Raw genomic sequence first — 23548 nt, 5'->3', positions numbered from 1 at the left:
AAGTGTGTCTGGCTCAGTTGATGTATTTTTGAGGCCCTTCAGTGCACATCTAATACATACCTTATCATGCCACTTGTCAGTAATTCTCTTGAGGGTAAGATTTTTCTCTCCCTGCTTATATTTTTTCAGAGAAAGGTAAAATTCCAAGTATGTTTGTTCCTTTCTTCTGTTAAGTATTTGTGCTATTTAATTCTGCACAATGTTTTTTGATTTGCTATCAGGTGCTTTCTGTAGAAAGAAGCACTAATGGGGGCCATGCTTTTTACCTTTGTCAAATTTGCTTAAGATGTTGGTGTGTGGGGTGTCACAATAAATTTCTAAAGGTGCTTTGAGCAAAGTGTCTGAACCTATCTGGGAACACATGATTGTGTCTTTCTGCCGTTCAGTGTTTTGGGAATCTCAGTGGAATCTGCTCCTCCTGTGGGGGAAGAAAAGGAAGAAGACGTGGAAGAGAAGGAGGAGGAAAAGGAAGAAGATACTAGAGATGATACTATCACACACTCCCTTGGTGCTGAAGGTAGCTTTATGCCTTTTTCTGGATAGTAGATTGTTGTATGTCCCTTTAACATAAGCGTGTAGATATCTAAATTTCTCTTTATTGGTGGGGCACCTGGGTGGCTAGGTTTGTTGAACGTCTGCCTTTGGCTCAGGTCATGATCCCAGAGTCCCAGGATTGAGCCCCACGTTGGGCTCCCTGGTCTGTGGGGAGTCTGCTTCTCCCTTTCCCCCTGCCCCTCCCCCTGTTCCTTTTTGCTTGCTCTCTCACTCTCTCAAATAAATGAATAAAATCTTAAAAAATAAATCTCTCTTTATGGGGTTCTAGATTTCTCATCATTAAATTGAGAATAGTCATTAAGAAATTTGCAGTTGTCTAAGATACTCCACCTAATTTGATGTTCAGGAATTTGATGCTCATTGGATAGCCCCCTTTCTGCGTATTGACTCTTTTTGTTACATTTGTTTTTTAAATATTTTGGGGATGTATGCTTTGTGTGTGGAAGTATGATCTGAATTGCTGTGTGTATTGGTATAGTTTATGTGTATCTTCAGAAAGTAGACATATTCTACTTGACTCTTCTTGTTACATATTGACTCTTCTTGTTACATTTGTTATTTAAATATTTTGGGGATGTATGCTTTGTGGAAGTACGATCTGAATTGCTGTGTGTATTGGTATAGTTTATGTGTATCTTCAGAAAGTAGACATATTCTACCTATGTGTTAGGTGCTCCTAGGTTTTTTTTGTGTGTGTGTTTTTTTTTAAGATTTTATTTGAGAGAGAGAAGGAGAGAGAGAGAAAGTATGAGAGGGGGGAGGGTCAGAGGGAGAAGCAGACTCCCTGCTGAACAGGGAGCCTGATGCGGGACTAGATGAGATTTTGGGACTCGAGGATCATGACTCGAGCCGAAGGCAGTCGCTTAACCAACTGAGGCACCCAGGTGCCAGGTTTTATAGTATGTAATTTTTTGCTTCATTACATATTCTTCCTCTTCACTTTTAGTGCCTTTATTCTTTCTGTTTGTTTTTTGTTCTTTTTTAAAGATTTATTTATTTTAAAGAGAGCGAATGCGAGTGAGCGCAGGCCGGGGGAGGGGCAGAGGGAGAGAATTTCAAGCCGATTACCAGCTGAACGCGGACCCTGACACTGCTGGGCTTGATCTCATGACCCTGAAATCATGACCTGAACCGAAATCAAGAGGTGGATGCTTAACCCACTGAGCCCCCCAGGCACCCCCACTTTTAGTTCCTTTATTCTTAATTTTATTTTGAAAAACTTTGGGGCAGGGCTTTGGTGTGGAGGACTTAAAATGACTTTTTTTTTGCTAAGGAACAGCACCTTACACAGTACATAATATTGTGGGATGCTACTTAATTTCTTGGGGTTTTGTTTCTAGATTCTGCCTCATCACAGTTGGGCTTTGGAGTTCTGGAACTGTCCCAGAGCCAGGATGTTGAAGAGCATACTGTGCCATATGAAGTAGATAAAGAGCCTCTACTGTCAGTAACCACCAACTCCAGTTATACTAGGCTGTCTGATGTGGATGCTAATATTGGTATGAAACATTTTTTTTGGCATTTGGAATTGTTTATAAGCATTTTCCTCCCAAGCTAGAGCTAGTTGTTTTTTCTTTGATATATTTTATAGCTACTAAGTTAATATAATCTAAGTTAATATTATAAGGTTGCCAAGTTGTCTGGCAAATACTTGTCAGTTGATGGCTTGCAGATGAAGGGTTTTTATAAGTGCGTTACTGGTTATTTTCCTTTTTTGGAATGATGCTTGTATATATTTTCAAATTGGAATTCTCTTTTTATTAAAATCTTTACCTTTAAAAAAGCATTTGGGACTGCTTCTAGTACTTTGAAAAATTAAATGTCTCCTTCCTGTCTTTTAAAATTTCAAGGAATTAAACATGAAGAACAGTCCAATGAAGATATCCCCACAGCAGAACAGCCCAGCAAGGATGTCCCTGTGGCAGCACAGCCCAGTAAGGATGTACATGTGGTAGAAGAGCAAAACCCACTGCCTGCAAGGTAAACCCTGCTCTTTCTAGAAAGTATTTTTGAGTTTCTGCTTTAGGGTCATACTTGTTTTACTTGGTTAGGTGGAAACATACTTAGAAATTGTTGACCCCCCCCTTTGTAATGTGCATATTTTTGGTCCAGTCGAAACATTATTTACAAATTCTTACTGTGTTCTCATCTTTAGTTATATTATAAAGCCATTTTATTGCTGCTGTAACTAAAGAGCATGACTCCTCTTTTTAAATTTTTTTTAAAGATTTTTATTTTTAAATAATCTCTACACCCAGCGTGTGGGGCTCAAACTCACAACCCCAAGATCAAGAGTCACATGCTCCACCAACTGAGCCAGCCAGGTGCCCCTATAAGCATGACTCCTTAATCTTTGCTTGTCACTCCTCTCTGATCTTTGTCTACAGAGGCACTGCTTGTGGGAGGACTTCCTACCCTCTCTAGTGTTATGAGAAGTCACATGGATATTATATTTGAAAATCTTTTACTATACTTGAGGAGCACCCAGATTGCTTTAGGTCCTCAGGTATCCTGCATCTGAAAGTTTCTGGTATAGCTGTAAAGAGATATTCTTTTCCTAAGTCCTCTTGGCCTTAACGTGGTAGGAATTAGGTCTATCCCTCTGCTCTGCCTGTGGTGATTGTTCTGTCCTAAACTGCATGTCCTCTGGTCAACAGCTCAACATGGCAGAGGAAAAGTGGGATGCTTCCAATTTGGGAGAGGTGATGAATAACTATTCAGTATTGTTTTGTAACTTCCTTCAGTAGAAAAGATGAGGAATGGGGTCCTCAACAAAGTTGAATATCAAGAGAAGTTGTCTTTCTAATGCAAAACACTCAGCCTAACTTGGGCCCACTTTTTCGGCTTTTCTTTAGGAAGTTGCTCTGTAGCTAGTTATGCTATTACTTTAGTAGGTGAATCTCCCAAGTCTCTGGAAAGGGGCCAGCATTGAGAGTCTTTATGTAAGAGTAGTATTAGTATGAAGGATTCTTGGTCTGGGGCTTAGGTTGAGCAGATCAAATGGACAAGGCCAGCAGTAGATAAAGTGTGTGGCAGTAGCACAGGGGATAATTCACACTCAAGCTGTTTTTTTGTGGAGGGTCCTCATTAGGACTGGCAGTGTTGTGGTCTGGATCAGAATCCTTCATGTTCGCCTAGATAACAGTGTATGTAACACAAATCCTTAAATCCCTCATCAGAAATCTTGGACAGCGTGCTGCACAGCAGTGAGCAAAGTTGAAAAGAAATATTGCTGTGTGAGAGACAGGCTTTGAAATGGGCTGAGGACTTTATAATCATAAAAAGTAGCTTATTTCACTTCCAGCAAATATTTATGTAAACTAGAGCCACTTGGAAGTTTTGAAATTATTGAAGGAAAACACAAAACAGAAAAAGCTTCTAAATTCAAAGGTGGACGCATTTGAACATAGCAACTTTTTCTCCTGGTGATTTGAATTTCCTAGGTCAGAGGATATGCCTTCTAGTCCCAAAGTATCTCTTACTGCTGTGGAAACGAATGAACGAATAACTGCTCAAGAACTTTTGCAAGGTGGACTGAAGATTCAGAAGTCACCAGAGCCTGAGGTTTTGTCAACTCAGGAAGACTTGTTTGACCAGAGCAATAAAACAGGTACAAAGAGTAATTAGTTGCTGTAGCTACTCTTCTCCAAAGATCTAAACTTTATTTCTGTTCGGAGGCTGCTATTTTAAGTTAAGGGCACTTTATGTGGATGTAGACTTGTTTGTAATATGGAAGGAAAATATGTTTCTAGCTGATTAATGAGAAAGGCTTTTTGGGAATGATTGCTGTTTAACATTTTAACATAATTTTCTCTCTGTTGTAGATGGAGATATTGAGGATTAATAATATAGTAAATTTAATATTATGGACAGATTAGCTATTTCTGTCCTCATAGATCTTCAGATCTTAAATATCATGATAATTAAGTGTAAGTTTTCATAATCACCTGGACAACAGTCTACATACTCATCTATCGGAAATAGGAAGTTATGGCCTAGCAGAAAGAACATAAAACTTAGAAGACTGGAATGGTTTTTGTTTCACATTTTGTTAACTTCCACCACTCCTCCATTCTGAAACCTGACAGAGCCAGAGAGCTTCGGTAACAACCAGCAAAATATGTGTTGGTTATAAGGAGGGAAGAAGAGAAGGTTATATTCCTTTACTGTGCTGTGAATATGTGCAAGACATTCAAAGGGTCACCAGGAAAACTTTTTTGGTAAAGCTGTAAGGTTGTTTTTAAGAAATTCCTTTTATTTTATTTTATTTTATTTTTATTTATTTTTTTAAAGATTTTATTTATTTGAGAGAGAGAATGAGAGACAGAGAGCATGAGAGGGAGAAGGAGACTCCCTGCTGAGCAGGGAGCCCGACGTGGGACTCAACCCCGGGACTCCAGGATCATGACCTGAGCTGACGGCAGTCACTTAACCAACTGAGCCAGCCAGGCGCCCCTAATTTTATTTTATTTTTTAAAAAAGATTTTATTTATTAGGGAGTGTGCGTGCGCATGCATGAGCTGGGGGTGAGGGGGAAGGGAGGGAGAGGGAGAAGTGGACCCCCCCACTTGCTGAGCAGGGAGCCCAAGGTGGCTCTGATCCCAGGACCCTGAGATCATGAGCTGAGCCTACCAGGCACCCCAAGAAATTCCTTTATACATGGGATTAATGCAGCTGATACTCCCATCTGTTGCTGAGGAAAAGGGACTAACAGGAGATTCTTCATAATATAAATCAATAATGGCTGCTCATATATCCTTTTACTAATGCATTAGTATTTTCTGTTTCCTCTGAGGAGGCTCAGGCTCTAATCTTAAAAATTGCTGCATTCATATCATCAGGTGTTTTTTTTTTTTTAAGATTTTATTTATTTGTCAGAGAGAGCACAAGCAGGGGGAGCGGCAGGCAGAGGGAGAAACAGGCTCCCCCCTGAGCATCAGATCCTGATGTGGGACTCCATCCCAGGACCCTGGGATCATGACCTGACCTGAAGGCAGAAGCTTAACCGAATGAGCCACCCAGGCATCCCTGTATCATCAGGTGTTACATGCATTGTTTTGACTTCTCCCTACTGCATCATGGCCTGAGCTTTACTTGGAATAAAAGGCTCACTGTTTTATAATAGAAGCTTCACAAGAAAGAAGAGCAGCCAAGCAGAGGTACTAGGATTCTGCCTTTTTCCTCCAAGCTTTGATCATGATAGAAAGGACTAAGGAGAGGCACCTGGGTGGCTCAGTTGGTTAAGCACCTGCCTTCAGCTCAGGTCATGATCCTAGAGTCCTGGGATCGAGGCCCTCATCGGGCTCCCTGCTCAGCAGGGGAGTCTGCTTCTCCTTCTCCCTCTGCCCCTGCTCCTGTACTCTTGCTCACTCAAATAAATAAAATCTTAAAAAAAAAAGACAGGAATCTTTTTTGTCAATTCTATATTAAAGAAACCCATAATTTAGGGCGCCTGGGTGGCTCAGTCGGTTAAGCATATGACTTTGGCTCAGGTCATGATCCTGGGGTCTTGGGATTGAGCCCTGTGTTTACTCTGTGCTGCTCTGTGCTCAGCACAGAGTCTGCTTGTCCCTCTCCCTCTGCCCCTCCCTTCCGCTTATGCGCATGTTCTCTCTTTCTCTCAAAGAATAAAATCTTTTTTTCTGTGATGATATTTTTATTGCAAGTCTGCTAAGAATATAGTTCTTACAGTTTCTTTGAACTTACCCCCAGTTCCAACTAATTTCCCTTATCCTTCTTACTTTTTCTAGTAAATGAATAAAATCTTAAAAAAAAAAACCAACCCACAATTTAGTAGGGAGGGTGGCATTGAATCGTCACTCAGGATTTGTGTTAGCATCCATTCCATTGACTCTACTACTACAGTTAGAAAACAATTTCTGCTATCTTGGAACATGGTTGGAAACATGGATATTACTCTTTTTGCTGTACTCAGTGGCTTGCTTCCTTTTCCTTTCCTTTTCTTCCTTTCCTTCTTTCTTTTTTAACACAACTCAGTAATGTCAATCTGAGAAGCATATGCAACTAGAATTTCTCTCTCTCTCTCTTTTTGAAAAATAGCTTCTGATGGTTGCTCTACTCCTTCAAGGGAAGAAGGTGGATGTTCTCTGGTTTCCACACCTGCCACCACTCTGCACCTCCTACAGCTATCTGGTCAGAGGTCCCTTGCTCAGGAGAGTCTTTCCACGTAAGTAAGCCTAAAATAGCTCTGCCAAGGAGGGTCTTAGGCTAAGGTTGAAAGAGCTAAAATCGTCTACTAGTCCAGAGTTCTTAAAATCAAAAGACAAACTCCAGGCTTTAGAATTGGGTTAAGAACTTAGTGGACCTATTGAAGGCAGGTAGCTCTGCTCTCCTGTTTTGAGGTTTTATAATAGTAGCCCAAAGGTTTCACTAGGAAGAAACTGCCCAGTTATGTTCTCTTACACATCCAAAATGAGCATTCTCCTTCTCCATTTGACCAGCAGTTCTTTCCATTTAGCAGCATAGGGGTGGAGAAATAGGTCAACTAGAGTTGACAGTAGTTAGAGTTCTTTATTTCTCTGTTATGGCAAAGAAGTTTGCTTTTTTTTTTTTTTTTTAATAAAAATGTGCATGATCTTTCTAATTAGGCAAAAAATGGTGTTAATATTTTTAATCTCAGTTCTGCAGATGAGTTTATTTTTTAGCACTTTCTCTTTGTAATCATGATGTTCTTTTGTCTGATTGTTTACTTATAATCTTATGGCTTTATCTTTTTTTTTTAATTCTGATTTTGGATATGTTTGGTATGAGAAATAGTTGTTTAAGTATTATTCATGATTCTTCCACCAACCTCTGGTAGCTGTTTGAGAGATTGCTAATAAGATTTGTCTGAATGACTGAGGTAGTTTTGCTATTAAAATTAAAAAACAAATGCAAAACTGTGGCTGTGGTAAAATAACCTGTTAATTCTCTCTTTATATAAAGGAATTCCTCCGATCTTGTTGCTCCTTCCCCTGATGCTTTCCGATCTACCCCTTTTATCGTTCCTAGCAGTCCCACAGAGCAAGAAGGGAGAAAAGGTGAGCTCTCTTGATCTGTCTGTTGATCTCAGAAGAGGAGGAGCACTTTTGCCTTGCAAAACGTACTGTTTCTTTATTTGTTTGAACACCATGACACCATTCAGTAAGACTCATGTCTGACTCACCTTCAGGGATGTGGCCTAGTGTAAAGTGCTCTCCTTAGTGCCCTGCTCTTCTAGCACTGATTCTTAAGACAATTCTGTATTGTTGATTTAATTGTTAAAAAGATCCTTAAGGCAAAATTTTTATGCTTTTAAGGTTAAACTCAAAGTAGTATATTATAGCAGTATATTAGTGAAGAACTGGGTTTATTACTAATAGCCCAGTAGTTTGCAGCAACATGTTGACATGCTTCTGGTGAAAGGAAACCAAAAATTGTTTCTTTTGCTCTTCAAAGGTGACTTTTGCTATCATCAAAGCAGTTTTAGCCAAGGAGTGGCTAGGAGTAGGTGGTAGAAATTTTGACTTCATTCACATCTCCTTTGAGGACCTAGTGATTTTATATTACTTTATTCACAAGAAAGAATTCCTTTTGAACTTAATTTATTTCACTATCTAAACCTCTTTTACTCTGTCCTAGTCTCATATCCAGTCACTCAAGATATTCCTTTTTTTTAAAGGATTTATTTATTTTGAGAGCGAGAGCGCACATGCACAGGGGGAGGGGCAGAGAGAGAGGGAGAGAAAGAATCTGAAGCAGCCTCCTGCCCAGTGCAGAGCCTGACACAGGGCTCAATCTCATGATTCTGAGATCATGACCTGAGCTGAAATCAAAAGTCGGATGTTTGTCTGACTGAGCCACGCAGGTGCCCCAGTCAGTCAAGATATTTTTAAGTTCCTACTACTTTTTTTTTTCCTTAAGAATTTTATTTATTTGTCAGAGACAGAGAGCACAGGTAGGGGGAGTGGCAGGCAGAGGGAGAAGCAGGCTCCCTGCTGAGCAAGGAGCCCAATGTAGCACTCGATCCCAGGACCCTGGGATCATGACGTGAGCCAAAGGCAGATGCTTAACTGACTGAGCCACCCAGGTGTTCCCCCCCCCTTTTTTTAAAGATTTAAAGTTCCTACTACTACTACATGAGACCTTTTCCAATAAATTTCGTGATTTTCTCTTTTTCATTCTTTCACTTACCAGTAATGGTATAATAGCTAATATTTATTGAGCACTTAGTGTATGCCAGGCACTGTTTTGTGTACTTCTCTTTGGTCCTAGGTGCTTTTTTTGTTTTTTTCATTTTTCACTGAACTCTCACAACACCCAAGAAGTAGGTGTTACTTTTATCTCCATTTTACAGATGAAGAAACAGAGTCACAGAATTCATAATTAGTAAGTCATAGAGGTAGGATTTGAACTCAGTCAGCTGCCTCCAGAGCCTGTGGTCTTATCTGTTGTTTACCTGCCTCCTATGATACCCTGCTGTCTCTCGAGTGATGTAAATATAGAAGTATGTTTAACTGTTTTTCAGGTGCAGTTTACCCGTGACAAAATTTAATCTTTCTTTTGCCACTAAGTTTGTGTCTGGCTGTCTTGAAATCAGTTGTAGGTATCCAAATGGACTAGTATAATTTTAAGCATAACGTGATTAATGATGTCTTTAGTGAAGAATAAAAGTGAATCAATTCTATAAAAAAATCCTAAAGCAAGTTAAGTTTGATTTATACTTAAAATCATTTCTTCTATTCATAGTGTGAACATTGAAGATACATAAAAATGATTACATTAAATATACTTTCTCCCTGACTGTAAAATAATTAATACTCACTGTAGAAAGATTGGAAAGCATATAGGAAAGTAATAAGAAAATAAAAATCATGTGGATGTTGCAATCCAGCTATAATTAGTATTAGGATATATTTCCTTTCAAAGTGTTTTTTATGCATAAAGAAGTATTTTACACACTTGGAATTATGGTATGTATATGAGTTGGTGTTCTTTTTATTTTAATGTAACATATTGTATTTTCTCCTTTCAGTTGTATTTTAAATTTAATGTATTTGCTTAATATGTGCCTGTTTGTGTGTCTGTATTTGCTTGCTTTCTTCCTTTTTCTTTCTAAAATTATTTAAAGCCTTTTTATATGTAGTGCTTAGAACAATAGGTCTTTAATAAGTGCTTTGTCATGGTGAGCGAGATCAAAAGGCCTAATGAAAATACTTAACACAGCTGTAGTAGCGTACTAAAGACCTATAGCACCAGATTTGCAACCTAGCATTAGACTGGAATGTGAGGTTGAAGTCAAGCAAAGCAGCAGGCATAGGTATTGAGGTGAGGTCTAGCCAGTACAATGAGTGTATATTGCAGTGAAAAACCTAGTGGCATAAATAATTTGTGAGAGTGGTCTAGAGGGAAGCCTGTTTGGGGTCAAGTTGTAAAATAGGGGGAAGGGAGTCGTTGAATAGCTGTTGGGTAGCTACTGAGCTAGCCAGATGGGTTCTGCGAAAGAGCCTGTTAGCCTACAGGTGGGTAGTATATTGTGGGAAAGAAGTGGGGAGGTGGTGGTGGGGTGTGTGTGTGCGTGTGTGTTTGTGTGCGCGCGCGTGTGTGCGCATGTATACTTTCCCCCTGGGCAATTTGTCTCCTGATTAGTGGCTTGGTACTTCGTTCTTTGATAAATCACTGCTGATTGGCATTGATAGATTTTTTTCCTTCTGTATTTGTCCTGGCATTCATCTCTCTGTGCTTAGCAGTTGTTAATGCAAATATAATGAGTTCATAAATAAGTAGATATTGGAGTGATGAACAAGTTCTGCTTTTCAGGCCTGTGGCAGAATATACAATGGTTAATTAGATGACATTAATCTGGATGTTCCTATGCCAAATATGAAAGACTGAGTAGGGAAAAGGGGTTCCGAGGAGCCGAATTAATTTAATGTTTCATATGGATGAGTGGATATCCCCAGATGAACCCCATTTTCATCTATATCTGAGGATTTTGGGAGTGTGGACCTTCCTGCTCCCAGGGGAAGAAAGTATTACTAGATTTCTCTGATTCAATCTACTGTTAATGTATCTGCTTTTCTGAAAATTAAATCACAATTTTTTTAGGAATGGAAATTTCTGTAATACAGTTATTACTAGTGTTATTGGAACATGAGTGATATTGATGAGTGCTTATTTCTCCGTTTGTTTTTCCTGTTTTAAACCAGATGAGCCAATGGACATGTCAGTGTTAGCAGAAGGAAAAGGAGAGTCTTTTGAGAAGAAACTCCAGGATGAAGAACCAGTGGAGATAGAAAACCCCCATCTCCCACCTGAGCCCACTCTATCCCCCCAAGCGTCAACACCAGTATCTCAGAGCACACCAGTCTTTACTCCTGGGTCACTTCCTATCCCATCACAGCCTGAGTTTTCTCATGTGAGTATTGTAGAAAGAGTGTTTTCCTTCTAATGTTTGTTTGTTTTTCTTAATCTTTGAGATATAATTTATAAATCATAAAATTCACCCATTTTAAATGTGTAATTTAGTGATACTTAGTACGTTTACGGTACAGAGTTGTGCAGCTGTCATCACAGTCTAGTTTTAGAACACTTCCAGAGTCACTTAAGTTTAAATTTTGTATTATGTCTTTAGCTTTTTGAAAATGTTAGTGCAAATTGAAGGAAGTGTTAATCATAATTCTAGTGTAACATACTACTATCATTTTTGTCTTTCCACGTGCCTACTTTTTTTTTAAATGAAGTTGTTTATAGTGAACATATAACTTTAATCTTCTTTTTCCAGATAACATTGCATCATAATGATTTTTCAGTGTTACATAGTCTTCATACTACCTCTTCCTTTTTCTTTTGTTAGGATTTATTTATTTGAGAGAAAGTGAGTGTGTGTGCATGGGGAAAGGCACAGGGAGAGGGAGAGAATCAGACTTCACAAAGTGCAGAGCCCATGAGCCAAAATCAAGAGTCAGATGCTTAACTGACTGAGCCACCCAGGTGCCCCCATACCACCTTTTTGAAACTTGTGTAGTATTTCTCTGAGTGGATGTACCGTAAGCAAATTAATCACTCCTGGACGGAGGGTATCAAGATGGTTTTTAGTTTTTGAATGAGAAGTTTTCTTCTAAAAGCAAGGGAAAACTAACATCTCTTTTGTGTCATTCTAAGTTTAAATATTAAAAAAAGAAAATGCAGGTTTTATTCATAGTGAATTGAAGGTCCTTAGCTAAATCTGAGTATATTATATGTTCAATCTAAATGCCTCTTCTTTTTTTTTTTTTTTAAAGATTTTATTTGAGAGAGAGAGCATGAGAGGGCAGAGGGTCGCAGGGAGAAACAGACTCCCCACTGAGCCGGGAGGCCAATATGGGACTCGATCCTGGGAGCCCAGGATCATGACCTGCACTGAAGGCAGTCGCTCAACCAACTGAGCCACCCAGGCGCCCAATGCCTCTTCTTATAAGACTGTAATTGGGGGGATTATTTTAGTGTTCCTGGGAGAACTTCTTTCATGCCTTTCAATTTGTGGGTATCGTACCAAAAGTTTATATTTAAAAATGAGCAGTAGTGAAATATACTATAAATTTAGTGTAGAGGAGACAGTAGGAAGAAAAGTATAATTGCGGGGTGCCTGGGTGGCTTAGTTGGTTAAGTGTCTGCCTTTGGCTCAGATCAGGATCCCAGGGTCCTGGGATCGAGCCCGCATCGGGCTCCCTGCTCAGTGGGGTGCCTTCTTCTCCGTTTCCCTCTGTGCTCTCTCTCTCTCTTTTACTCACTTTCTCTTTCAAATAAAATCTTAAAAAAAAGATAAAGAAGTTTAATTGCTTTCTGGAATTTTTAAAACTTGTGTGTTTTATGCCAGTCATTAGAAGTAATTTGGTAGAGTGCTTAAGAACGATTCTGGGGTCAGAACTTCCTAGACTTAGTCCTGGCTCTGTGAGTACTGCTGTTACCATTTGAAACTGAGCCTCAGTTTCCTCATGAAATCAAATGGGAGTATGGATACTACCTACCTCATAGGGTAGTTGTGACGGTTACATGTGCCTAGGTTAGTGCTTTGCATGTGTAAATACTCCAGAATGGTTAGCTTTGCTGGTAGTGAAAGAGTAAAGACATGGTTACCTAGAGGTGAAGTCAGTGTTCAACCACCATACATCTTTTAGTTTTTGTTTTTCTGTGAAAGTTGTACGTGAACATATATAGTTTTAAAGAATCATCAGAATTTAGGGATGAGCTATAAGCATTGACCAAGAGCAGTGAGAAGAATTTTCTAAAAAAGGTAGCTGATATGAAGGAGACAAGTTACAGATGTTTATCAGTGACCAAACAGGACTTGTATGGAAATGTATGTCTTTGCAAAGGTATCCCTACCAGGAGAAGTGAAGCCTGGCCACAAAGGGATAACTGAGTTTTTGAAGAACAAGGGACTATTGAAGAAATTGCTTTACCTTCAGCATTTACCAATGACCTTCAGAGGCATCTTTTAAAACCAGCAATGAAAATTTGAGACAAATGAGTGATGTTGAACATAGTTCAAAGGTCCTTCAAACCTAAGATGACTTAGATTTCTTTGGATTTATATTTTAAGATGCCTCAGTCAGTACAGTGTGGTCCATGTCTCCTAAAAAAAAAAAAAATTCAAGTACCTTTACAAATCTCTCAAGAATACCTTAACAGTTTTTATGTTAAGTCTTTGTTTTTACTTTTTTTTTTTTTTTAGATTTTATTTATTTATTTAACCGAGAGACACAGCAAGAGAGGGAACACAAGCAGGGGGAGTGGGAGAGGGAGAAGCAGGCCTCCCGCCAAGCAGGGAGCCCGATGTGGGGCTCGATCCCAGGACCCTGCAGACACTTAACAACTGAGCCACCCAGGCACCCAAGGCTTCGTTTTTACTTAATAAACGCTTATAAAAGCCAATAAAGAAGTCAGATGGTTAAAACAAGATCTCTCCTCACCCTACCCAGAGACAACTACTTTCAGTTCCTTAAGCTTTTTCTTGTGTTATTTATCTCCATTAACTCTGTATATCATGATTTTATTTTTACACATTCTTTCTATTTTTATTTTTTATTTTTTTTTAAGCTTTTATTTATTTGTCAGAGAGAGAGCGCGCCTGAGCACAAGCAGGGGGAGCGGCAGGTAGAGGGAGAGGGAAAATCAGGCTTCCCGCTGAGCAGGGAGCCTGGTAATGGGACTTGATCCGAGGATGACTAGATCCCTGGGATCACAACCTGAGCCAAAGGCAGATGCTTAACTGTCTGAGCCACCCAGATGTCCCTCATGCATTCTTTAAAAAAGTTTTTAGCAGTGCTTGGGTGGCTCAGTCGGTTAAGTGTCTGACTTAATTTGACTTAGGTCATGATCTCAGGGTTATGAGATCTCAGGGTTAGGAGCCCAGTTGTCAGGCTCCACATCCAGCTTAAGATTCTCTCCCTCTCCCTCTGCCCCTGCCTGGCCCCCCGAAAAATTTTTTTAGCTAATTCCCCATCTTTCCAGTATAGTTACATCATAATTTTGTTTAAATGATTATCGAAATTACATTATTATGAATGCTGTTATTATAAACACTATTCAAAGCAGAATCTGTGGAATATTATTATTTTTCATGTTTGCATAATTTCTTATTTTCTCTGGAATTGATAATATAGTCTTTTTCATTTGTTCAGTTTTCTACAAATTTCTCACTTCATCAGCCCTAGGCTCTCCACCAATTTTCAAAATCTCTTTTCAAGATGTTTGAGGGCCTCAAACTTTATCTCTGGAGAAACCTCTTTTTGAGACTCCTGATTTATAATTTTTTTTTTTTTAGATTTTATTTATTTAAGAGAGAGAGAAAGGGAGCACATAGGGAGAGAGAGAAGCAGACTCCCCACCAAGCAGGGAGCCCGATGTGGGGCTCGATCTCAGGACCCTGAGATCATGACCTGAGCTGGAGGCAGACACTTAACCGAGTAAGCCACTCAGGCGCCCCTCCTGATTTCTAATCTCTACTGTTTTCTTCTATGCCTGGTGCATTACTCACCTCCTTTTCACCGCAGTCCTAAGAGGTTGTCCTTACTGTCTTTGCATTGGATTCTTTCTAGGCTCCATGTCTTGCCTGGTTTAGTCATTTTAGTGGAGGACATACTCTTTAGTAGCATACTCTCTATTCTCATTCTTTATTTAAAGATTTTATTTATTTGAGAGAGAGAGAGCACACAAGCAGACTCCCCGGTGAGTGGGGAGCCTGATGCAGGGCTCAATCCCAGGACCCTGATCACGACCTGAGCTGAAGTCAGACACTTAACCGACTGAGCCACCCAGGTGCCCCTCTACTCTCATTGTTGACTCATAGTTCGTAGAAGTATAGAATTCTAGGTTGGAAATAACTCCTTTTAATTTTTGAAGGCATTTTTCCACTGTCTTCAAATTTGCAGTGTTGCTATTGAGAAGTGTGCAGCCAGTCTGATTTTGATCTTTAATATGTAAGCTGTTTTTCTCCTTACTGAAATCTTACAGGATTTACTCTTTGTCACTAGTGTTCTGAAATTTCCAAACCCATGGCACAGGTTCATTTTCATTGTATTTAGGGCAGTTGTTAAACCCTCTTAATCTAGAAATTCAGGTCCCTTCGGTTCAGGGAGATTTGTTTAATTTCTTCCCATTCGTTCTTTTTTAAAATTTTCCTTTACTAGAATACCTGTTTTTGGGATGTTGAAACTCCTAAAATAGTCCTGTAGTTTTTTTACTTTGTCTCCTACTTTACATTTCTCTCTTCAATTTTTTTTTTAAGATTTTATTTATTTGATGGAGAGCGAAAGAGCTTTAATTTTAATTAAGTTAAAAAAAGATTATAAATCAGAAGGGGCAGAAGGAGAGGGAGAAGCAGAAGCAGACTCCCTGCTGAGCAGGGAGCCCGATGCAGGGCTCGGTTCCAGGACCCAGAGATAAAGACCTGAGCTGAAGTCAAATGCTTAACTGACTGAGCCACCCAGGTGCCCCTCACCATTTTTTAAAGTGTATAATCCAATGGCTTTTAGTATATTCACAGAATTGTGTCGCCACAGTCTAATTTTAGAACATTTTCATCTCTCCCCTTCCCTCCAAAAGACCCCATGCCCATTAGCAGTCACTTCTATTTCCCCCATACCCAGCCCTAGCCAACCACTAATTTATTCTATGTCTCTATAGATTTGCCTGTTCTGGACATTTCATAACTGGAATTATACAACATGTAGTCTTTTGTGGTTGGTTTCTTTAAATTAGCATGTTTTCACAGTTTATTCACATTGTGGCATGTATCAGAACTCCATTCCCTTTTTTTTTCCCATTCTTTTTTATTCTGAATAGTACTACATTCTATGTATATAGTACATTTTATTCATCATTTGATGGACATTTGGGTTGTTTCCCATTTTTGCTTATTGTGAATCATGCTACTATGTACATTCATGGACAAGATTTTGTGTGGACATATGTTTTTATTTCTCTTGTATATGCCTAGGAATGCAGTTGCTGGGTTCAATCTTCTTTTGACCTTTCTGAGTTACTAATTTCTACTTCTGGATTTTTAATTTAGATACTATTTTTTCTCTGATGTTCTTTCATCAGAAATAGCATGTTGTCTTGTTTTATGGGTATACTATCTTACCTGCTTCAGGATGTTATTAATAGTTTTTTTGAGAAATTTTCTCTTCCCTGCAATAGTCGCTATTTCTTCAAATAGATTTTAGTTAGTTTTGATGTTTGACTTTGAAATTGAAGGGTTTCCTCAAGTGTCTGATAATCCTTGATTGCTTTAAGAGTACAATACCAGAACACTGATTAGAAGTTCTGAACTAACTGGTGGTTGATACTTATTTCCGGGGTTCACTGTAATGTGATGGGCTGGGCAATTTTGGTGATCCCCCTAGTATCAGTATCTTGATTTGTTTCAGCATGGTCAGGTTCCCCAGAAAAATGTCTAATCTCCTGTCTCCTGTTTGCCATTGTTCTAGAAGTCTGTTGATGCAAGAGGGCTGGGGGTGTTGGGAGGCATGTGCAGGTTCCATTTAGTATGTAAATTTTCATTTAATTTCTCTGTTTTCAGTATGGTACTTTCTGATAACTGTGCCTCTTTCTCTTCATGGATGCTCTATTTTATTCCAGGGCAGAGGAGGGTCAGGGAGTGAGGATCTGAGAGTTGAACTGCTTCTTCTTCTTCCCTTTTTTTTTTAAAGTTTATTTTTTTATTTTTATTTTTTTTAGTAATCTCTGTACCCATCTTGGGGCTTGAACTCACTACCTCAGATATCAAGAATCACATACTCTTCCACCTAAGCCAGCCAGGCGCCCCTGAACTGCTTCTTAAATAGCTTTCCAATCAGTCCTTCTGTTTCTAGCTCCACCTTCACCACCACTTCCAGAGTCACCTGGTGCTGCTGCCAAGTCCTGAATCTTTTTTGGGGCATGGTGGTTCTGTGGTGTAATTTGGGTTGCTTCTTGGCTTTCTCTACTACTGGATTAGAATTCAGCTTTCACTAGTCTGTGAGATAGATGATCACTCTTCCAAAATTTTGTTGCAGTTACATTTCTTGAAAATTCATGTTTTAAAAAAAAATTTACTCTTGCTTAGTGGGGTTTTGGAAAAGGGTTAAGGTAAATGTGTGTATTAAATCCACTGTTTTAATTTTTTGTCCTTATCAAACTTCTTACATTTTATTCTTAATGGCTAACTTTTGCACATCTGTTATTTATTCTGTACCTTGATTCCTGGAGTCCAAGTCAACCTAATTTTGATGTTGTAAGATATAAATATTTATGAGATAAATACTGATCAAAAGATAATTGGGATACAGGTAATTTTGTGTATTTTTTTCTTTCTTAATATATTTGTTAATTGCATAGCCTCTTTGACCCTTCACTAGGATGTAAGATATGGAGAGAGGATTAGTAAAATATAGTTTGATACTTGACACTTTTTTCATTTTTGACATACATGTTAATTTGGGGGATGACAAATTAGATTACAGATGACTGTATGAATAGCTCTTAAGCTCTCTATATATGAGACCAGTTTTTGACTGGTGGGTACTATGGATTTAGGTCTGTACTGAATCTAGACTTAAAGATGGACTCATATTGAGCGTAGTCCTTACAGTTCTCCATCACTCTTTATCCAGAGCCCTGGGGAATTTCTGTTCACTTAGCTCACTTATTCTGACCAGGCCTCCAGGGAGACTCAGCACTGTGCATTATTATGGGCCAGACACTCAGAGACTAGATCCAGGCAGTCTTTAGGAAGTACAGCTTGTTGATAGGCTGGTTAGCCCCTGATTGAAGTTCTACATATATTGAATAAAAATCCTGTAAAAAATAAAATCACACCAGTATTTACTGTGATAATGCTTATAAGGTATTCATGATAAGGGGGGCAGCTGCTTAATGGTTATATGGTTTCCTTTTGGGGTGATGAAAATTTTTTGAACTAGATAGAGCTGCACTCCATTGTAAATAGGTGTTCACTCTGAAGTGGTTAATTTTCTGTTACGTGAATTTTACTTAAAAGATACTTGTAGTTTATTAGCAATGTCTTATATATAAGCCTTTGTAAAATGACTTTCTGTGGTAAGAAAAAATTACATATTTCTTTAGAGGATATCTAATATATAGATAAATGAAAGTAAGATCATCAGTTATCCTGGAGCACCTGGGTGGCTCATTTGTTAGCATCTGCCTTCGGCTCAGGTCATGATCTCAGGGTCCTGGGATCTAGTCGTGCGTCGGCCTCGCTGCTCAGTGGGGAGTCTGCTTTTCCCTCTCCCTTTGCCTGCTGCTCCCCCTGCTTATGCGCTCTCTCTCTCTCAAATAAATAAAATCTTAAAAAAAAAGAGAGATCATCAATTATCCTATCTCAGAAATAACTACTTTTAACCTTTTTATTTATATGTTTATTTAAGAATACATTAAAATCATATAAACATGTATAAAAAGACTATAGTAAACTACGTATTCACTTTTTTCTTCACTGAAATAGAAACTTTCTATTTGGTGCATAGCCTGAATGTTTTCCTCTTTTAATATTCATAAAAGTAATTTTTAAGAAGATTTTATTTATTTATTTGACAGGGAGAGAGAGAGACGACAGTGAGAGAGGGAACACAAGCAGGGGGAGCAGGAGCGGGAGAGGGAGAAGCAACCTCCCTGCTGAGCAGGGAGCCTGATGCGGGGCTCGATCCCAGGACCCTGGGATCATGCCCTGAGCCAAAGGCAGATGCTAACGACTGAGCCATCCAGGTGCCCCTCATCAGTAATTTTATGTAGATAACACTCACATGATGGAATACTTTGTATCATAATTTTTAAATGAATCTCTTGGGGTGCCTGGCTGGCTCAGTCAGAAGAGCATGTGATTCTTGATCTCCGGGTTTTGAGTTTGAGCCCCACATTGGGTGTAGAGATTACTTACAAAAAAAAGTCTTTAAATCAATCTCCTATTATACATTTAAGGTGTTTTATATTGTTTCCTATTCTAAGTAATAAATTTGTGCTGTATAGTATTGTAGCTTAAGTCCCAGTTCCATCAAATCATTTCCCAGAAATGGAATTATTGGGCAAAGGGGTATATGAAGTTTCAAGGCTGCTGTTTATTGTCCTAGTGCCATTTAGAAATGTTGAGCCAGTTTTTACTCATACCTGAGAATCTCAAATTTATGACTTTTTATCATCTGAGATGGTAAACAGTGACCCCACACTTTGAAATATAAGCGGTTATGGAATATACAGAATGTTTGGCATCCTGTTTTGGTTTTCTCTTTCCCTTAAAAATCATAGGCAATTAATGCCTTACCAGCTATGTTAGAGTTATATAGCATTTATGTCAGGCAAAATAACACACTAAATGTAAGTTCTTATAAAAACATGTCTAAGCTTTGGGTTATTTTCTTTTTTTAATATTATATTTAAAATAAAATGCCATTTTAAGTGGGTAGTTTGATGAATTTTGGTAGTTGTGTACAAATGTATAACCACCGCCATCAAAGTGTAGAACAGTTTCCTCACCCTAAGAAGTTTCTTCATAATCCTTTGCAGTTGATTCCTTCCCCGCACCCCCCCCCCCCCGCCCTAATCTCCTCTTCAACTTTAGGCAACTACTCTTCTGCCTCTGTCACTATAGTTTTTTTTTTTTTTAGAATTTCATATAGTTGGAATCATAAAGTGTATATGGTCTTCTGTGTTCTAGTTCTTTAGCTTAGCGTATTTTTGAGGTTCATTCGTATTACATGTATTAACATCTTATTCCTTTACATTGTTGAGTAGTATTCCATAATAGAGATAGTCACAATTTGTTTATTCAGCAGTTGACAAACATTTGAGTTGCTTCCAGCTTTGAACTGTTATGAATAATACTGCTATAAACGTTTGCATACACATCCTAGTGTGGACATAGGATTTTATTTCTCTTGGGTAAATACTTACAAGTGGAATTTCTGCCAGCAGTGTATGAGAGTTGCAGTTGTTCCACATCTCACCAACAGGATGTAGTCTTTTTAACCTCAGCCATCCTTGTTGGTATGTAGTGGTGTCTGTTGACCGATGATACTGTGAGCTTTGGATTGACATCTATTTTATGAATGCTAGCATATTTTGAAATAGTAGGAAGTAAAGTAAGTGTATATTCCCACACTGTGAGAACTGAAGTGGGCTGTGTAAGCATTTGTTCAAATGATTACTATGTAATTGAAGGCCCACCAAACATATGACATGATTTTAGTAGCTTGGTGATGTACAGTTAAATTTGTCTTCCTACCCTTGGAAGGATAAGTTAACATTGTTTTTGTTTATATTATGCTGATTCTAGATTAGTGGTTCACAGGAAAAGGAATAAACAGAATGACTTGTGTTGTTGAAAAGACTGATTTATGAGCTTTGTATTTCTGAGATATGGCCCTAGAGTTCTATAATTCTTGAACAATTGATTGAGAAATTTTAGGAATTCAAGGATTAGATATAAAAGAAATATTATGAACAAATGATTTATTTCTTTTTATTCCTCCTCAGGACATTTTCATTCCATCTCCAAGTTTGGAAGAACAGTCAAATGATGGGAAGAAAGGTGGAGATTTGCATAGTTCATCTTTGACTGTTGAGTGTTCTAAAACTTCAGAAATTGAATCAAAGAATACCACTGAGGATCTTGGGCTATCTTTGACAGGGGATTCTTGTAAGTTGATGCTTTCTACAAGTGAGTATAGTCAGTCCCCAAAGATGGAGAGCTTGAGTTCTCATAGGATTGATGAAGATGGAGAAAACACCCAGATTGAGGATACTGAACCCATGTCTCCAGTTCTCAATTCCAAACTTGTTCCTGCTGAAAATGATAATATCCTGATGAATCCAGCACAAGATGGCCAAGTAGAACTAAATCAGAATGATAAAACGAAGGGGGATGACACAGAAACCAGAGATGACATTGGTATTTTAGCCTCTGGCTGCAAAGGCAGAGAAGAGACTGTAGCAGAAGATGTTTGTATTGATCTCACTTGTGATTCAGGGAGTCAGGCAGTTCCTTCCCCAGCTACTCGATCTGAGGCACTCTCTAGTGTGTTAGATCAGGAGGAAGCTATGGAAATTAAAGAACATCATCCAGAGGAGGGGTCTTCAGGGTCTGAGGTTGAAGAAATCCCGGAGACTCCTTGTGAGAGTCAAGGAGAGGATCCCAAAGAAGAAAATATGGAGAGTGTCCCATTGCACCTTTCTTTGACTGAAACTCAGTCCCAGGGGTTGTGTCTTCCAAAAGAAATCTCAAAACAAGAATGCCAGGAAGCTATGGAAGTTGAAACCAGTGTGATTAGTATCGATTCCCCCCAAAAGATTCCAGTACTTGACCAAGAATTGGAACATAAGGATCAGGAAGCGTGGGAAGAAGCTACTTCAGAGGATTCGAGTGTTGTCATTGTAGATGTGAAGGAACCATCTCCCAGAGTTGATGTTTCTTCTGAACCTTCAGAGGGAGTGGAGAAATGCTCAGATTCCCAGTCGTGGGAGGATGATGCTCCAGAAATAGAACCATGTACTGAGAATAGAACTGATGTCCAGGAAGGAAAGAGTGCAGAATATGAAGGAGATCTGAAATCAGTGACTGCAGAAAAGGAACCTGTAGAAGGACACTCTCCACAACCTCCCTTGACTTTAGAGAGAGCAGATGATGCTCTGAGACCTGACCTGGAGATGCAGCAGGCTGAACCTCAAGAGAAAACTGATAACTCATTAACAAAAGACTCAAAAATAGCTAACACAAAGCAGCTGGGCTCTGGTGTAGAAGCCCAGGAGCTGGAGAAGGCCTCTGCTCATGCTTCACAAAGCTTCTGTGAAAGCTCTAGTGGTGAGTGTGCTTGTAAATTGTGTTTCCAACCAAATTATAATTTGGAATGGAAGGTAGGAGGGAACTATGCTTATGTCAGGGCGGAAAATTACCTTAGAATTATGTTTATGAATAGCCATTAATAGTTGGGAAATATAAAAATTTGCCTTGTGTTTTTCTTTTGTAGCTATAATTATTTGTGGAATCATCTGAGGTTTATCAGCTTTATAACTCAGGAATAATCAATATGAATTTTCTAAGTATTTAGAAATTGTATCAGTCTGTTGTTTTCTACCTAGGTCCCAACCATTTTTTATATTTTTGTATTTTGACAGTTGCCTTGAAATACAAGGATTTTTTTTTTTATTATTATTACCATACATAGTAAAATATTCAGAACACTGTTAATGAGTGTACTGTTACTGGTTTTTTCCTCTTTTTGGGCATTAGGTAAGGTTCTAAATTTGGTTCAACATATATACATCTTAAACGTTAAACTGGAAAAGGAATTAGTTTGTGTTCTTTACCTATTTTATCTAAGACCAGAATGAGAATATAGATTGCTTTCTGAAATATTTGTAGAATTTTCTATATGACATTAGCTGAAAAGAATCCAAACTTTCTAAATGCCTACAGTTCATATAATTTAAAAACAAAACAAACTCCAAAAATAAAAAAATAAAAACAAGATACAAACTTAAGAAAACAAGCCTCTTGGGATATGGAAATGAGAAGCAGTATTTGGGCGTCATCACAGCTATTAATATGGGTGATCAGAACTTTTGGTGGCTTATACTTTCCTAGGTGTGATTATTAGTAGTACTTTTTTTTTTTTTAACTTTCAAAATTGCCCCTATTTATTAGGCATTAGGTTTTGTAAAGAGGACTTTTTTTTCCCCGCTTTTCAGAACAAGAAAATGTTATAGCCGAAAAAGAAGTTAAGGGTTATGGGTTCAGTTTCTTCTTTCTAAAGTCATGGCTAGTTAATAATTGAGGTGGGACTAGAACCTACATCTCCTGATTCTGAAGTCTCTGCTTTTTACTCCTGTACAACTGTGTAATGTAGTAGAATCTGACAAATTATGGCAACTATCTGAATAATCTGATACTTTGTATTGACTATTTTTGTAATTGTGTTACATCTAAATACTGTTGTTGACCTAGGCTAAGAAAGTATTAAGACCTATAGATTGTTTTAGTATAGTTACTTAGAAGGATTTTTTTTTTTAAAGCTTTTTTTTTTTAAGATTTTATTTATTCATGAGAGACAGAGGGAGAGAGAGAGAGAAGCAGAGGGAGAAGCAGGCTCCCAAGGAGCAGGGAGCCCGATGCGGGACTCGATCCCAGGAACCTGGGATCATGACCTGAGCCGAAGGCAGACGCTCAACCATCTGAGCCACCCAGGCACCCAGAAGGATTTTTTAAATTATCTTAGCAACCGTATGCAAAAGAAGCTTCTAACATTGGGATATTAGTTCTATCAGATTAACAGTATTCTCCATGAATTCTTGCTTACACTATTAATTGGCAGGGACGGTTTTTATAGTAGACATTGCCTTAGTAAAACTTACTTTACTAATACTTATCTAGATTGTTGAAAATACTAGTAAGTTATTTTCTGCTTCAAGATTTTAGTTTTTGAGCAAACTAAAAATAGTAAAGACAGTTGTTGAATTTACCTCTAGAGTAAATCAT

At 38.5% G+C, this 23548-nt stretch overlaps 1 protein-coding gene across 3 annotated transcripts in view; it reads left to right on the top strand.

Annotated features, from left to right (window-relative positions):
• TP53BP1 (tumor protein p53 binding protein 1) overlaps window positions 1-23548 on the top strand; it is a 95827-nt gene that overhangs the window by 32834 nt on the left and 39445 nt on the right. For all 3 annotated transcript variants that reach the window (XR_003515876.1, XM_027571738.1, XM_027571737.1), the window contains exons 6-13: window positions 387-517; window positions 1896-2054; window positions 2406-2535; window positions 3999-4165; window positions 6616-6742; window positions 7501-7595; window positions 10743-10951; window positions 20551-21874. Coding sequence is in view for 2 of the 3 variants with exons in the window: in XM_027571738.1 (XP_027427539.1) it covers window positions 387-517; window positions 1896-2054; window positions 2406-2535; window positions 3999-4165; window positions 6616-6742; window positions 7501-7595; window positions 10743-10951; window positions 20551-21874 (2342 nt within the window). In the remaining variant the exon portion in view is untranslated. The remainder of the gene's footprint in view (window positions 1-386; window positions 518-1895; window positions 2055-2405; window positions 2536-3998; window positions 4166-6615; window positions 6743-7500; window positions 7596-10742; window positions 10952-20550; window positions 21875-23548) is intronic.

Source organism: Zalophus californianus, chromosome 6 (genome assembly GCF_009762305.2).
Source record: "Zalophus californianus isolate mZalCal1 chromosome 6, mZalCal1.pri.v2, whole genome shotgun sequence".
In the NCBI taxonomy this organism is placed as follows: Eukaryota; Metazoa; Chordata; class Mammalia; order Carnivora; family Otariidae; genus Zalophus; species Zalophus californianus.
The sequence above is the reverse complement of the archived record's forward strand: the minus strand, read 5'-3'. Positions and strand labels throughout refer to the sequence as shown.